At 43.8% G+C, this 16,125-nt stretch overlaps 1 protein-coding gene across 5 annotated transcripts in view; it reads right to left on the bottom strand.

Moving 5' to 3' along the window:
- STAB1 (stabilin 1) overlaps positions 1 to 16,125 on the bottom strand; it is a 52,417-nt gene that overhangs the window by 32,907 nt on the left and 3,385 nt on the right. For all 5 annotated transcript variants that reach the window (XR_012582251.1, XM_074549984.1, XM_074549985.1 and 2 more), the window contains 12 exons: positions 11,634 to 11,770; positions 10,067 to 10,182; positions 8,889 to 8,974; positions 7,792 to 7,861; positions 6,879 to 6,974; positions 6,313 to 6,429; positions 5,381 to 5,577; positions 5,061 to 5,194; positions 3,280 to 3,407; positions 2,975 to 3,066; positions 1,939 to 2,061; positions 325 to 471 (listed from right to left, as the gene is read on the bottom strand). Coding sequence is in view for 4 of the 5 variants with exons in the window: in XM_074549984.1 (XP_074406085.1) it covers positions 325 to 471; positions 1,939 to 2,061; positions 2,975 to 3,066; positions 3,280 to 3,407; positions 5,061 to 5,194; positions 5,381 to 5,577; positions 6,313 to 6,429; positions 6,879 to 6,974; positions 7,792 to 7,861; positions 8,889 to 8,974; positions 10,067 to 10,182; positions 11,634 to 11,770 (1,443 nt within the window). In the remaining variant the exon portion in view is untranslated. The remainder of the gene's footprint in view (positions 1 to 324; positions 472 to 1,938; positions 2,062 to 2,974; positions 3,067 to 3,279; positions 3,408 to 5,060; positions 5,195 to 5,380; positions 5,578 to 6,312; positions 6,430 to 6,878; positions 6,975 to 7,791; positions 7,862 to 8,888; positions 8,975 to 10,066; positions 10,183 to 11,633; positions 11,771 to 16,125) is intronic.

Here is a 16,125-nt window from a genome sequence, read left to right as displayed (position 1 = left end):
GTAAGATACATATTCTGTTAAATACAGCAGCAGAGGAGCTCATTTGCTATGATTTTATTCATGAAAGTAGAATTCTCTTCTCATCCAAGCACTGTAAAAGCACCATTGCAAGATTTTTATCTAGCTTATGCAGTACTATTAGCTACTTTAAAAGGTATTTTAATAATACCTAACAGGCCTAGTCAGAAATGAAGACAAAATAAATAGCCTTTCCCCTTTAAAAGAAAGCTTCACTGATTTGGAAGATTAATGATAAAAATTGCTTTTAAAAAAATGTTTATTCTGCTGCCCCATAGAAGAAAATAAATATGAATGCTTCTGTACCTGTGGGTTTCTGAGGTTGTCAGGGCTGGTTTTTTTCCTGAGGCTGTTGACAATGTGTATGATGCCATTGGCTGCTGGGAGGTTTGATTGCAAGATGTTGTACAGTTCCCCTGGCAGATCTTGATACCGGAAAGATTTGATGTATGTCTGGGTGATAATAACAATAAAAATTAATAATCATAATTGTAATCACCATAACAATAACAATAATATTGATGATAATTTATTTCCTTGTGTTTCATCTGTGTTACCATGATACAGCTATAAACCAGTCCTTACGGCTCAGCAAGGGGAAGGCACAGCCAGAGCTACTCTTGAAAAAGTAAATGTAAGGGATGGCCTGGGTGTAAGACAAGCATCCCACCCTACTTGAGTTTGGGTGATATTTTGATCCTGAGTGGTACTTTCAAGTCTTAATACAGTAAAAAAAGACCTCATCTGGGACACCCTGCTCCAGAATGAAGTTTGAGTGTGAGCAAGGCTTGATCACAACTCTGGATCACAAAAGGATGTCCTGACCACTGCATAGCTGATTTGGAGGCAATCCTGGCAGTGCAGCTTTGACTGCAGCTTTTATTAATTCATTGTGCCTACAAGGAGTGTTCATAACAAGTCCAGAGCAGTCAGGCTCACTGAATTACAAGGCAGGTGTCTGGTGCCTTCACTTTGTATGGATCCATGCCCTGCAGCCTGTGTGGGAGAGTGTCCCAAAGTAAGCATCCAAGCCTTGGTCTGCAGCTGTGATTCAAGTTCAGGGAAGCACAGCTTTCCTGTGCTACTCATTTCACCATGCGCATTTTGAATTGCTCCTCCCTGCCTTAAACTTCAGTTCACATCACCAAGGACTGAGTCTGAAACAAAGGAAGGGGAGTGCAGACTTCCCAGATCAAAAAGCTCCTAAGTAAACAAACAGGAAAGAATTTTAAAAGGAGCATTGACACACTCAGTTCAGATTCCCCTGCTCCAATAGTGCTTTGTCCTTTTGATGTATTATGACCTAGACCTCAAGGCCAAGGCTGGATCCTCAGGGAGGAAACACAGGGCTCTCTCCCTTGGCCACATGTGGGTTTGCAGAAAAGGCCCAGGATGGAGAGAGAGAGCAGTGGATACCGGAAAATGTGAGTCAATTGGAAAAGGAAAAAAGAGCCTTCCACGTCAGAACACAACAATGAAAACTTCTTTGCTAGGACGACTAAGGAAAATATAATAGAGAGGAAAAGAGAAACTAGAAGAGGAAATATTCATCATGTGGCTGTGTCCAAGCACACAAACTCCAAGGGAGCATTCAGTTCTGAAGGGAGACTTTGTTGCCTCTTCCACATCAGCCACACGGATATGGTAGCTGCTGACAGTATAGGGAAAAGGTCTCTCCTCCAGAACATTGTGCATATAGAGAGCATGGAAAGACCAATCACATGTCAGATTCTTGGTTGTCTGTGAGACAGGAGATGTGGTTGCTTGGGGTGTCTGGTCTTAAATCACCTTGCTTTAGACTACACAAAGGAGCTTCTTGTTTTGATCACAGAAAAAGGTTTTCTGGTGAAGAAATCCCATCAAGGAAACCATGTTCAGCCTATGTGAAAAGAGTGCCCCAGACCCTCAGGGATTCCTCACCTGGCTACTGAACGTCAGCTGATGTCCTGACAAGGTCCACATAGTCTTGGCTTTTATCATGTCCTCTATCAAGTGCAGACCAGGAACAATGTGCATTTTGCACAACTGCTCAGCAGCTGTGTCCTTTGGGAAGGAAAGCCCACATAAAAAAGAAAAATTACATGTTCTTTCAAAAACTTCATTTACCACAACACCACCTTTCTCCCAGCTAACACACCCACAGAAATTCTTAGCATACAAGACTGAGCTTTCCCCTTCATTTTGATTCACTGGAGTAGCACCCTGGCAAAACTCTCCTGTTTTTCTGCACATCCAAGAGGGAGATTGATTGACCTGCAAGTAACTTTAGAGCAATCCTCTAGACAGAAACCCATTGGACTTGGACAAATTAAAAATTATCCTTGCATGCTCCAGATTATAAAATTTGCCAAAGCTCCCCAAGTGCAATCTTTGCCTATGCTGGACCATGCAGGTGGTCTAATCTGCTGAAATTACATTTAGCTTCTTCATTTTTTCTCTGACCTTAAAATCATTGCTGCTTTTTAGAAAAATCTTCTGTCCATACTGATTTAGGTGAAACTGATCCTTGGGGAACAGGTTGACTGGATAACTTGGGGCCCTCTCCTGATGCATTTTCTATGGATCCAGAAGTTAGTATTTTTAACCACAGTTTGAATTTCCAATACATTGGTGTAAAAGTTGGCCCCTTTTGAAAGTCACACCCACAGGTAGTAAAAAGCCACTTAAAGTTTTAAGAACAGTCATACAGAAGAGTGACTTTCCTGACATTGAAAACAAACAAAAAGCTCTGTCAGTATTGAAGAAAGAAATAGAGTTTTTAAAAATAATGTGAGGGATGTAACATCCTCTATAAGGCTGCAACTTAACCAGACAATGAAAAGTATTCCCAAGAGATGATTTCTATAAACAGCACATGCCAAAGTTCCTCTCTTGTGTCAATCAGTTTTTTCAGGCTGCAGAGCTGAAACAGGAAAGAACCTTAAGACAAAAATTTGCTAAAATCAAGAAAACTTACATTGAATTCCATTCTGTCAAGAATGGGAAGAAGGGATGGTACAAAGACTGTGAAGGGCCCATATTTAGTCAGCAATGTTGAGCACCCAGAAGCTGTAAAAAGAGGGGCAGTGTGAACTAGTTAGGCAGTGATGGTTTAACCACAGCAATAAAAATATTTCTCTTGTTAACAGCACAATTCAATCTACGCAGTATCAGCCTGGTGCAAGCAACAAGTATTCATTTACAAGGAAGCAGAGGGAGTTTGGCACTCCTACCCTGTCCCCAGCTTGCTCCATCCCCCAAGCAAAATAAAAAAGCATTTACCAAACATTTTCTTAGCGACGTTGAGCTTCCTTATAAACCTTCCTCGCAAATTCTGCTGATTTATCTCACCCAAGAGATCTTTATAGCAACTTCTCCCATCTCCAATCTCCCCTTCTTTACACACACAGCTATGAGGCAAGGATGAAACATGACAAACCATTGTAAACCAGTTTGCAACACATTCAACAATTGCCAAGTAGAACAACATGTCAGTATCTACGCTTGGAAGACCAATCCCAGTTCCCACATCTTAGAATCATAGAATGGTTTGGGTGGGAAGGAACCTTAAAGATCATTTAGTTCAAACCTCCCCTGCCATGGGCAGGGACACCTTCCACCAGACCAGGTTGCTCAGGGCCCCACCCAACCTGGCCTTGAACTCTTCCAGGGATGCTGAGTAACTTCTGCCTAAACTGAGTGACAGGAAAAAAGATTCACATTTCTGCCAGGAAAGCCAATTTGTATCTACCCAAAGAGAATGGAGATGCATCTTTCTCAGATACAAACAACATAAGGGTTGTCTGCTCTAAAGTTCAGAGTACAGATTGCCACAATATAATTATTGGCACCTTTTTTAATTAGATATTTAATCCGTTGTAGTAATTTCAGCATCTGAAAATCTGAGGTAATGCATAAAACCCACAGGCTAAGTGATGATCTATCAAACAGCCCCTGTGTGACCCCTTGGCTGCAGCAAGAAGCCAGCCCAAGCACACCAGGTAGCTACAGTTCATCTGGAGCTAACTGAGGGCCCCATACAGGTTAATGACTTTTCCAGAAAAGCTTATCTACATGTGAAAATCTCTGTCCTGGTTCACACGGGTTTGCAGTCATCACTCAGAAACTACCAAAGCTGTTTTTTCCCGTTTGGGCTTTGTCCAAGTATCAGCTCTGCTCTTTCTGTGTCAGCCATGCAAAGACATGCGACACAGGGGAGGAATTTGACTCCAGTCCAGCCTCAGAGGGCTCAGTGCCAGCTGCTGGGGAACAGATCTGTAAGGCAGGGACTGCACTGAACACTCTGTCCTGCACTGTGCTAGCACATCTTCAGAAAGGGAAGTCTCTGTGCTTCAGTCCTGGCCTGGAGCACACAATGAGCAAGTGGATGCTAATAGTTTTAGCAGCATTGGAGAAGGAAGGATCGAGGAGATGAGACTGCTCTTTCCCTCTTCAATGTCTCATAAAAGCTCTACCTTTTCTTGAAAACACGTAAAATTCTCAGGGAAGTTTTCTCTGGTGTTTGAGAAGCCATTATACAAAAATGATCCTCCATCCAGCAGTATTTCCCATCTAATGGGTACAAACTTGTAGGTGTTTTGCTCCAAAGGACCATGTGAGGTCTGGTGTTTCCTCACTCAACTTACCCCTTCTCTGTCACTCTGCAACTCTAATTTATTTATTGCTTACAGATCTGACTGGGAGAAGAGACAAAGTCTTATTCCTCATTATCAAATATGCGCAAATGTGAGCAAACACCCACACATCTCCCTTTTAACTTCTACCACCACTAGCCTGGGGAGCTACACCTCCAGCTCACATCAAAGAAGACTCTGCCACCCCAGATTTAAAGCATTTTGTGGCCCATGTGCAATAATTTACAATGACTGATGTCAAACTCTTCTTCCAATAGGTTTGTTACAAACAGGTTCTTCTCAAACGGTGACTCTGGCCTGTAGTCCTGAGATCACCCTCAGTTTCTTCAAAATTCAGCTAATCCAAGCCAAGTTTCCATTCTAGCTCCAGGAAAAGCTTCTTCATTTGCAGTTTTCAAAGTGGCTTACCTAGGAGTCCCCTGAGCGTTAATTTCACAGGTGGCAGTCACGTCGCAGAGGTACTGCCGGCAGTCGCTGGGAAATGCCAAACACTCGGATGAAGGAGGTCTCCTGCTCATCCCAGGCTTGCAAACACACGTTGCCTAAGGGAAGGAAACGCAGTGATCACAGTGCTGCATTCACCATCTTTTACTCTGTGAGTAATCCTACAAAAGAGCTGTCTGGTTTCCCTTTGCATAATCTGAGGTGAGGAGAGCAGATTTGACCAACACATTCATCAGTTCATGAGAAGATCTCCCCTGGCCAATTTTGGCTGTTATTGCCCTTACCTCTCCTGGACGTCTGTAAACACAAATTGTGGAGTTTTCTGGGCAGCCTCCATTGTTGTCAACACAAGGGTTGATGGGCTGGCAAATCTTTCCGTCTCCTTGAAATCCTTCTTTGCAGGTACATTCATATGTACGTGGTCCAAGGACTTTACATACAGCAAAGGGGGAACATGGAGAAGGAGTACAAGGATCCTGAGCTGCAATTAAAGAGATTAGAGGTGAGCAGAACCAAACTTCTGTTTTCAAAACAGCACTTAATGGAGCACAGCACACTCTAAGGCATGGAAAGAATGGAGCATAAGGAATTTGTACTGTTAAACTTCTAAATTTTCACAGGGAATGAAATCATTCCAGACAGCAGACATTTGGGGGTTTTTATTCTGAGGAATTTGGATGACACATTTTCCATGTTACTTCAGTAACAGAAGCGTGAGTGACAGAGGATGCTTGGATTGGTTCTGAATTTGCATCATGTCTGAGAATACATGAAACTGCAGTTTGGTCAGCAAAACCTGTAAAGAGCCAGTGAAAACATCTATCCATAGCTACCTGATCACATGCATCTTATCAACGTTCTTTTAAGGAAACCAATTCAAAAACTTGAATTTGAAATCAGTGAAGAGCTCCTTTGACTCCACACTTTTTAACTGGTTCAGACTCACCAACATCCTGCTGTCACTACTTAGTGCATAATTATATGTGAGTGCTGGATGGAACCTGAAACTCCAACTCACTTCTTACTTTTCTGACCAAGTGAGAAGAGAGCCAAAAGCTTAGCCCTTAATGTTATGTGTATTCCTGAAAAAAATGGGTTTTAAACCTCTGCAGTGAAGTAGGCATTGTGTTCACAGTAACCAAACTCCTCTGCAGACAGCAGTGTGACAGGATTTTTCCCAAACAGGGCCATTTAGGGTCACAGAGAAGTTTCTCACCTTGGCAAGTGCTGCCCTGTTTTCTGTAGCCCAGCTTGCAGTCACACAGGGCTGTGCCATCCCTCACCACGCACTCGCTGTTGGCCTCGCATGTCACACCTTTGCAAAGGGGGAGCTCTGCAGTCACACAGCAAAGAGAGTTTCCCTTTGAGCATGTGGGGCACTGGTTGGAGATATAATTCACCTCACACAATATCTGGAAATGAAGGCAAATGTGGATTCCGAGGACCCCAAACTGGCACAAAAGCCAGAGGATATGAGCAGTGCAGGCCGCTCTAAGTTGCTGGCAGCCTAGGTAGTCAGGGCCCCCAAGGCTGAGAAGAGATCTAGCTGGTGTCCAGAGAAAGCAAAGAGGCATACAGAGATGGTACATCTTAACCCCTGTCACAAAGTGGGTAGACCCAAGAGTAGACTCCAGCTCTTCCCTCTATCTTGATCTCCAGTGCTCAAATCATCTTTCCTCTACATTCCCAACCTATTCAGTGCCCCCCTGCCCCTTTAGGGACACCCAAGCCCACATCATGGGGCTGCTCTCCCAGCCCCTCTGCAGCCACCCGTGTGTTTACCTTGGTCACACCTGGGGCCTGTGTAGCCTCCATGGCACGTGCAGCTCCCGTTCCCAGCAACGCCGCTGTTGCATTCCCCGTGCACACAGTCACACTCTGCAAGGGGAGTCAGACAAAGCTTCAGCCCTTGGGCTGCCAGGCAATGCACAGGGCTCCAGGAACACGCTGGCCAGCTGCCCTGGCACTTGGCACCCTGATTTCCCAACAATAACCCACTAGCTCCTTTTAAAATATGGCCACGCCAGTCAGAGTTTTGAGAGGGTAAATTGCATGTCCTGAGCTCAAGAAGATGAGATAAGAGCAGCTCTGAATGCAAGACCTAGACCAGCTTTTCAGGTGTTTGTTTTAACACTTGGGTACAACCTCCAAGGTCACACCTATCTCACATGTGTGGACACAAGGAAGCAGGAGCTAGACAAAAAAGGCTCCTGTAACAGCCAGGCTGCACTGCCATAATTCACTTCCCAAACTGCCATACATGAGAGGCAGCATGGTCTGTAATCATGTTTTTATAGAGGAAGGAAGGAAAAAGCTGGGAGACAAGTGGAGCTGTTATAGGAGTCTGAAAAACAGTTGGGAAGTGAGTGTGGGTTGTTTTAGGGATGCAGGTAATGGCCTGGCTAGAAAGAGAGAGGAAAGTGGGACAGCCTGGATAAGGGGGGAGAGAGAGAGAGATTTACAATAGGAAAAATGGACTGTTTGAGTGAGAGACTGAGGATTGTTTACTTAGTGGGACAGTGCAGAAAACAGAAGACAGTGCAGAAAGACAAAATGCCCAGACATCTGCTATTGAACACTGCCAGCTCTCTGCCACTTTCTCCCTCTCTAGCACCTTCCTCACTCAACCTCTTCCTCCTCCTTCCTTGTTTTCAGTTATTTTTGTGGAGGTTTCACTTGAATGACTTGTTCTTACCTGACTGACAGTCTGGGCCAAATCGATTTTCATCCCGGCAGTTCTGGCAGCCATACCCATTGTATTGCTCCTAGAAGGGCCCCAAAATGTGTCAGGTATTATTTTTCTGCATCACTCTATTGTTTCACACATCATTACAGTTTAAAGTCTCTCCCCATTTTTGATTTTCTGTGATATCTGAAGCAACACAAAGAAGAAAACTGATCTGCTCAGTGCTCCAGTACTAAACAGCCCCCGTGGCAAAGGAGATCCCAGTGTAAGCTGACACACAGAGGGCATGCAAATGGCAGGAAACTCTGCTGGGCACTGAGCAAATAATGTCCTAATTACAGACAGACAGGAAAGTTCCAGCTGGCTTCTGATATCTGTCTGAAAAAGGAATCTGGAGGTCACTGATACCAGTGGGATTTTTTACACTGATTTTACAGGGCTCAGGGACTTTCAGCATACATTTTAGTTGATATAAGGTGTCTTTGAGTTAAATCCAAAATCAACTTTTCTCAAACACGGGTCCAAGAGGTAGGATTTGAGCTGTTAATTAAGAATGCTGTAAAAATATACAGTTCATCAGGGAAAGTTTCAAGTCTAACACTGATTCATTACCATATGCATTTTAGAAGCACTGCTCAATTCCGTTCAATTCAATTGTTTATACTTTGCTTGTACTAAGTCTGGAGTAGTAAAGAAAAAAGAAAAAAATATCTGCCCTAAATTCTTTCTCATCTCTCCTGGTTTTCCCGAGAGAGGGAGTCTGCCTACCTGGATACAGTTCATTAACAGCCAAGTGTTTCAGGGCTTCTTGCAGCCATGGACAGATACAATTATTTCAACTGATCAGGGGTTAAATAAATGCAATTCTTTCCTTATTTCACCCTTGAGATTCTTCCCAGCTCCACACCATCACCAACAGTGTTTTAGCACTATTGCTGACAACAGCAATGCTGCAGGAAAACCACAGACACTGATGCTGGGATGAGAGGAGCTGCAAATGCCTTCCAGGCAGAAGGGCAGCCTCCACCCAGAGCTCCTGCACAGACACCCCACAAACAACTCCCTCTGACAAAGCACATCACCCTCAGAGAAAATCATACCCTCACCTTGCAGATGCAGGTCCCATTCTGCTGTATACCATCCAAACATGTCCCATGGCCATTGCAGGGATTTTCAGAGCCACCTGGACACTCTAGCAGGTAAGAGACAGGACAGATGAGATTAAATTGAACAGCCAGCACCTTCCCATCTCCTCCTGCCCCAGGTATTCCACCTGTACAAAACAAAGGTCAATTCACCAGCAAATTATCCAGCATGCCTAACACTGGCCCACAGGTGGAAGGTCTAAGGAAAGCCCCAACAAGCCATAACTAAATTTCAACAAAGGCACTGAAACATTTTTTGAGGTTGGGCCACTGCTGCCAGCAGCACTGAGAGGTGAGGGCAGTTCTGGAACTATGAACAGACAGGAGCCTGCTTTGCAAAGACACTGAGCATTTTCAGCTCTCCTTGACTTCATGGAGAGCTGGAAGAGTGCCCAGAAAAACAGGGTCTCCACATCTTTAGAGTGGGGTACCTCCAGATTCTGAGGATTATTTCTGATAATTCTGAAATCTGTAATTTCCCTGATTAAACTAGTTGCTTATTCAAAGCTAGTATGAGAACAGGCTCAAGCACTCAAACAGTCTCCCATTTTCTGCAGAACTGGAGGGGGCCTTTCCATATTCTGTCAGTCAAACACGTGAGAAGTGTTCAGCTTAGTAGGTCTCGATTTTGGATTTTTGAAACAAGACAAAACAAATTCTCATTACTTGGCATAAATCTGAGTGGGAGTTCTGGGATTGTTATTTTCACCTTGGGTTGGAATTGCTAAGTACTTTCTGTGGCTGAACAGTTGACTGACTCCAGACTATAGAGCAGCACACGTGGCACACGCGCTGCAGACAAGAGGGATATCAGAAAGATCTTCCTCTTCCTTTGGAAACTTTTGCAAAGAGGAACAAAAACATCCCTTTCCAAAAGTTTATTTTTATAGAAGAGACAAAAGGAAGTTCCACCACAGGAGGTTATGTTATGTGTTAAATGTAAGGGGATTCAACTCATCTGGAGCAAAGAGATAATGTGCTGAACAGACAAATACGCTCCCAGACAAATAATGGAGACCTTGTGAGTGTTCAAAGAATAATGAAAATTAAATAACCTCAATATATATTTAATGCCTCTATTAAAACTGGTTTGACCTGTTCAACAGCTGAAGGTTGTTGTAAAAATCCCCAAAACTTACCATAGCACTCTGTACCCCAGAATCCTGGACAGCACTTTTTCTCCTCAATTTCCTTATTACATATGCGATGGCACCCTGGCAGGGAAAGGGTATTTTCTCCTAACTTGACAGAGTATCTTAAAAAGAATAATCCAAGATTATGATTATACCACAAACCCAGCACAGACCTGCCTGAGGGTTTCTAGGCAATCCCACTGCAGTGCCCTGAGCTCTGAAGGGAAGGCAGGGCCCTCATCCCTGTTCCATGCACACACACAAGAGCTTTCACTCCAGTTATGTCTCTTTTAAAGAGGCCCATTGATTCAAGCCTCAGAGATTGGTTAGAAGAAACCTGTCAGGGACTGGGCATGAGACAGGATCTTGCATCAGGATGGAAACCTTGGGTGCTGAAGGGTTAAACAGCACAGAAAAAAAAGGTAGGATGTCCAGGGTGACTCACCATTCAACTTCACATCTAAAATAAGTTTGAAAGAACAAAATCTCCTTTCAGGACTCATCCTTTTGTGTCTTTTACTGAAGATTACAGATCAAAATGCAGTAAATTTAGATTTAATAGCCATATTATTCACAGATTCTCTATTAAATCTTGGACAAATGCCTTAAATCCCTCAAGGAAGCATCTTCTTTTGAACCCATCATTCCCCCCTCCACACACAGGGTGAGTCCTTGGTGGCAGTGCCTCCTGTTCTGCACGTACACAGTACGAAACTATTCTTGGGTCTGTCCAACAACCACCACAAGAGTAGATAACACTCAGAAAAGCTGCATAGACTCACATTATTCTTACACTTCATTTTATTTTTGGCACCACATCCTTCCCAAAAGGAACTTGGAAATTGTCTCAATAGCATTGCTGCTTTGGTTTCATCTGACTCCTGTGTGTGTGCAAAAACTGCTATAAACTGCAAAACTGCCACCACTATTTTTAAAGTATTTTGAGGGAATCAGAGAAAGAGCAGACAATGGGGCTTTATATTAACAGTTAACATTCACTGCTGAATTCATACACAAACAATAATCTATAGTGTTTCATTTTACAAAAGCCTCCTAGTAAATTCAATTTTCCTTCGTCCTTGTCCTACCTGCCAAACTTAACAGAGTATGAGCAAGGAACACATGAACAAGCAATTGTCATAAAGTGAACTAGGAAGGTTAAAAGTTCAGAGGATTATTGCTGGAAGCTGGGAGGATATACAAGGGGAACTATCATTAATTTTTTTTCTTAATAAGCCACTAAGGAATTCTGGGTCTGAAACAGGTTTTTATGCTAGACAGACCTCTGTTAAATTGCTATACAGCAGGATTAACAAACTCAGGTTATTTGGGGCAAGTTAAGAGGTTATTGTCATTTAATTTGTTCTGTGTATATAGAACCTGCCCAGCCAAAAGTCTGTGGGATTTGCAGAGAGACAAAAGCAACAATAATAGGGGCCATAAACCCATCTGAAACAGAACTCCATGGACCTTTACAGCTCAAACCCATGTGTGTGTTCTCCTGAAGAGCACACTACTCCCTGCATAGCAGGGCTGCACCAAAAGCATCACACAGTTAGGAAACAGGCCTTACCTGCAGTCCCCCAGCCCTGGTCTTTGGGTGGTCCTTGACCAGCCTCTTGGACACAACATTTTAGGCACTGCAGCACAAGAAGTACACGCTGTATTCATGGTGAACATCGTCTTGATATTGCACCGCATGGATTTTAACTTAAAAAGAAAAAACAGCACGGAAATAGCCCCAGGTTAAATTGTTATCCCAGGCACTTATCTTGCCAATCTTGTAATATCTTTATCAAATTGCACCATGAGTTAGATATCACTGAGGAGGGCAGTGGCCAGCGCAGCATGCTCTCCCATGGACTAAACCCTCCTGCCAAGGTGCTGCATGCTTGGGTCCACTGGATCTCAGCTAGAAGCAACAGGGCAGATCACAGCTATCTTATCATCCCCTATGACCCACAGGAAAGTTTCTAACCATTTCTAAAATAACCACAACTCTGCACTGCTAATTTCAGCTGATCTTTTACAAACATGTAGTACTGGTGTGTGAGGACAAGCCCTAAATTAATAGCCCTTGCCAGAAGACACTGAATTAAAAGGCAACACAGCATTTATCTTTTCCATGCCACTGATAAAATCCAGTTCATTGCTGTTCCATGAACCTGCAGAGCTGACTGTGTTAGTTCAGTCTATTTCCCAGAGCCAGGAGCTGCTCACAGAAATATTTCTCATGGCAACTGTCTGTGAGGAGGCACAGAGAGGTGGATGAAAAGGAAAGGTGCTCTGCATCCCTCTGAACACCTCAATGCTTTGACCCCAGGTGAGAAGGACTCCATAAACATTGGCATGAAGATCAGGTAGGACACTTGGATATATCATATGGCTGGTGAATAAATCACTAAGTCCTTCCACCCAACCAGAATGACTTTAGGGGTTTAGTTTTCCTCACAGGGCTTTCCTGCACCCCTGCACAACCTTGCTTTTCCAAGAGAAACACAGATGACAAAGTACAGCCTCAAGAGTGAATGATCATCATCACATGCCAACCTGTCATTAAAACTTGTGATTTTGCTCCAAAAGCATTTCCTTGAATTTCTAAACTTCTGGAAGCAAGCAACTGCATGGAAACCTCATTGGTAATTTTGAAAAAAGACAGTATTTGCCACTGCTGATGACAGAGAGAAGCTGAGAGGCATGAGCTGTGTATGCTCCAGAAGGTCATTGACTGGAAAAAACCCAGAGCTCATCTCAACTGTGCCTCTACAGGCATTGTATTTTCTAAAAATAAAAACATTATATCAAATTTTGGGAGAGGCCTTGATCTGGAATTTTAAAGCCATTCCTGAACAATGCTGCTAATGCAGCAGCCCTCCTGTCCCCAGAACTTCTTGTTTTGGATTCCCATCAGCAATCTCAGCTTTGCTTCCTCTGAACTTAAGCCCAAATACATACATTTGCCTCAAGGCAAGGGAGGAAGCCCATGGCTTCCCATCAGTTATCAAGAGCTCAGGAAAGCCCTCCCAGATGATAGGCAGCAGACCCTGTCAAGAAAACCTCCTGAGAGATAACCCTCAAGTCCCAGGTCCACAGGGACATGTTCCTGGAATATTTCCCGACTCCTTCCCTCTGACTGGAGCTGTTGAGCTTTTGCTCATGTTTATGGATCCACCTTCTGCAGCCATACATGCAAGAATGCTGCCCAGTGAAGGAAATTATTTCTGTGGCTGTGGTTGCCCTTCCCATGGATATTAACTTCTAGTTGTGCTTCTGAGGCTTTCCTACCATACAGCAACCTCCAGTTCCCCTGGCAGCAGAATCCCTAGGAACCTTTTATGTCAAGGACTCCCTTGCAGTATAAAGAGCTCAAAACTAATCTGAGATCCACCAACTCCATCTCTCCTGTGAGCACCAGCTTTACTGATATTATCCAGCAGAACAGAGATCAGCTTTGCTGTTCCTTATGCACAGAGCGGGCAGATTTCCCATTTTTCATGGAGCAAAGCAGAGAAGAAAACAAACAATATGGATGAGCAAACAAGGTGCTGCCTCCAGAGTACTCTGCCTCTAAAGATCAGCAGTGCCATTGATGGGGTCTCCATCTGACTGGATCTTAAATGAGGACTCCAGATTAAAGCTGGGCTTTTGAAAGGAGCCAGTTGAAGCCAGGCTCATGGATCCCACAGAACAGACAGCTCCAGCCCTTTTGGTTCCACCAAATCCCAGCGTTAGCCTTTCCTGAGACAATGCCTCAGAAAAAGGAATGGGAAGATGCCTGAGCAAGAAATACAAATGTGGGCTCCTTCCCGTGAGTTAGAATTATGCCACAAACCTCTACCAGGTATGTGAGCCACCCTATCTGTATCAAAAAGACCACTAAACATAGAGCACAAAACACTAAATTAAAATTCTCCAACCTTCTATTTCATATGTACTTTCAGGCATCAGACACAGTTGGGCCATGGAATGTGTTCTCTGTCATGGTGGTGCAGGAAGACACCATGTTATTCTTACATTATTCTATTTCCCTTCTCTTTTCTCCATCAATGTGGCGCCATTTCTCAATGGAAATGAAGAGTGGGAGAGATGGATGTCTACCATTCCTCCCTGTTGGCATGTTTAATTACTTGCAGACCTCTAAGACAAGACAGTTATTGTGGAATCCCCCCCACCCTACTGGGACACTAGATAAGCTTAGGCAGCTTTCCAGTAAGACCTTCCCCTTTTCATAAGGAAATATGCTTGTGTCAGCAGCAACAGGCAGGAGGAAAGAGGAAGAAAACAGCTGAGTGGAAAAGTATTAAAAAAAATATTTCCCTTCTAATCTGAGTGACAGAACTGATGAAGCAGTCATTTTCTGGAGAGTTTTTCTTCTTAGAAAAGCAGAAGATGGAATCAAGGGACATAAATGCAACAGTCTGGATACTCAAATTCTGGAAAGGATGAAAGACAGACAGAAGTTTGAGTCAGAAGTAGCTCCTGGGGCACAGCCTCATGGAAAACAAAGATGAACTGCTCCCTTGGGCTTATCTTTGACTGGTTCCTAAGTGCAAAACCACTGGAAAGGAAGTGACAAGAGGGAATATCTGTCCCTGTGATGCAGCAGTGCTGCCTGGTGACAGTCACTGTTCTGATCAGGTGATGTTGTGAGCCTGGACTCACAGTTTGTGTACAAAGGAACAGGAAAGGAGGACTGATGCTCTCAAACATCTCCAAAATGAAAAATTTTAAAGCAGAAGACATCCAGCTGTAACCAAAAGAAGTTAAGAGCCAGGGTGCCTCTCTCTTCCAGGCTGTGCTGTGCTCTCTCCCTGCACTCAAATGCTTGTGCAAGAGCTACCGCTCTTCTCTGCACTCAGCTGAGACCCAGAGAAGCTTCTGGATGCTGCAATGTTTCCTTCCCTCCTCTCTGAACAGATGTCCCTCACTTCTCAAGTGCTCATTTCTCGTACTCCACCTCAGGAGAATAAGCTGGGAAGTATTTCGTAAGGGCTAGTTTCATTCCTCTCATTTTCACTCTTTATCTTTGCCTCCCAAACCATAACACAAATCCTTCTGCATGGTAAAAATCTCAAGGAAGAAAGAAAAACATATTTGGACGTCAGTGCTCGGCTCCAACAATCCTGGGAGCCAGTTCTGGAAATAGCCATTATCTAATGAATCACCAAGTTTCCAGGGCATTTGTCCTTTACAAAACAGAGCTGTAGACACATGCTCGAGTCATTATAGCCATGAACCTCCCCAAGCAGCTCTCAATAACACTGGAGCTGAACAGAGCAGCAGCTCCTGGACACACAAACTCTTCACACTTGTTCAAGGAAGACACTTTGTAGTGCGAAGATGAACAGTCATCTCAGAAATCACAAAACATGAGATTTACTGTTGCCCTGGGTTTCCCAGCACGTCAGCTGCAGAGCACTGGGAACATGGGGATGCTCAGACCCCTCTCCTCATTTCCCACCTGCCTCCATTCCTCCTCAAGCACAGCCTGGGACTGGCCTCCTCCCAGCAGAAAGACTCCCGTGGTTCTCACATCTGCTGCATCTTCCCCAACCCATAGCAAGAAGTACGGGAAAAACCAAATCAGAATAAGAGTCACTGTCATGTTTGAACCATTAAAGCTGAGTCCTGAGGTCACATCAGTGATAAACAGGTAGCACACAATCTCTCCTCTCTCAATGGCCCCTGTGAGCCAAGAAAAGCCTCCTGTGGAATCACAGCACTTTTATTCCAATCAGATCCAATGGGTTTTCTAAACTGCCAGAGAAAGCTTCATTAGATCCTCATTTTTCCTTATCTCCTATTATAACCTTGCAAATGCTTCTCTTCTTTCTCCATAAAGAGGGAATTTTTGAGGAAAAAACTCTGAAAGGGAGTTATTTCTGGATTAAGTAAACTGCTCCAGAGGTGATTCAAAACATTTAACTTCTCTGTAAGTGGGTACTCATACCTAATAATGTAACTGTTTCATGCCAAGCCAGACTCCTCAGTGATTGCAGAGATAAACAGAGTGTGTCCATGCATAGAGACCTACATTTCCCCTTACAGCAGCTGAAGACACAAGC

Source organism: Zonotrichia albicollis, chromosome 12 (genome assembly GCF_047830755.1).
Source record: "Zonotrichia albicollis isolate bZonAlb1 chromosome 12, bZonAlb1.hap1, whole genome shotgun sequence".
NCBI classification, from domain to species: Eukaryota; Metazoa; Chordata; class Aves; order Passeriformes; family Passerellidae; genus Zonotrichia; species Zonotrichia albicollis.
The sequence above is the reverse complement of the archived record's forward strand: the minus strand, read 5'-3'. Positions and strand labels throughout refer to the sequence as shown.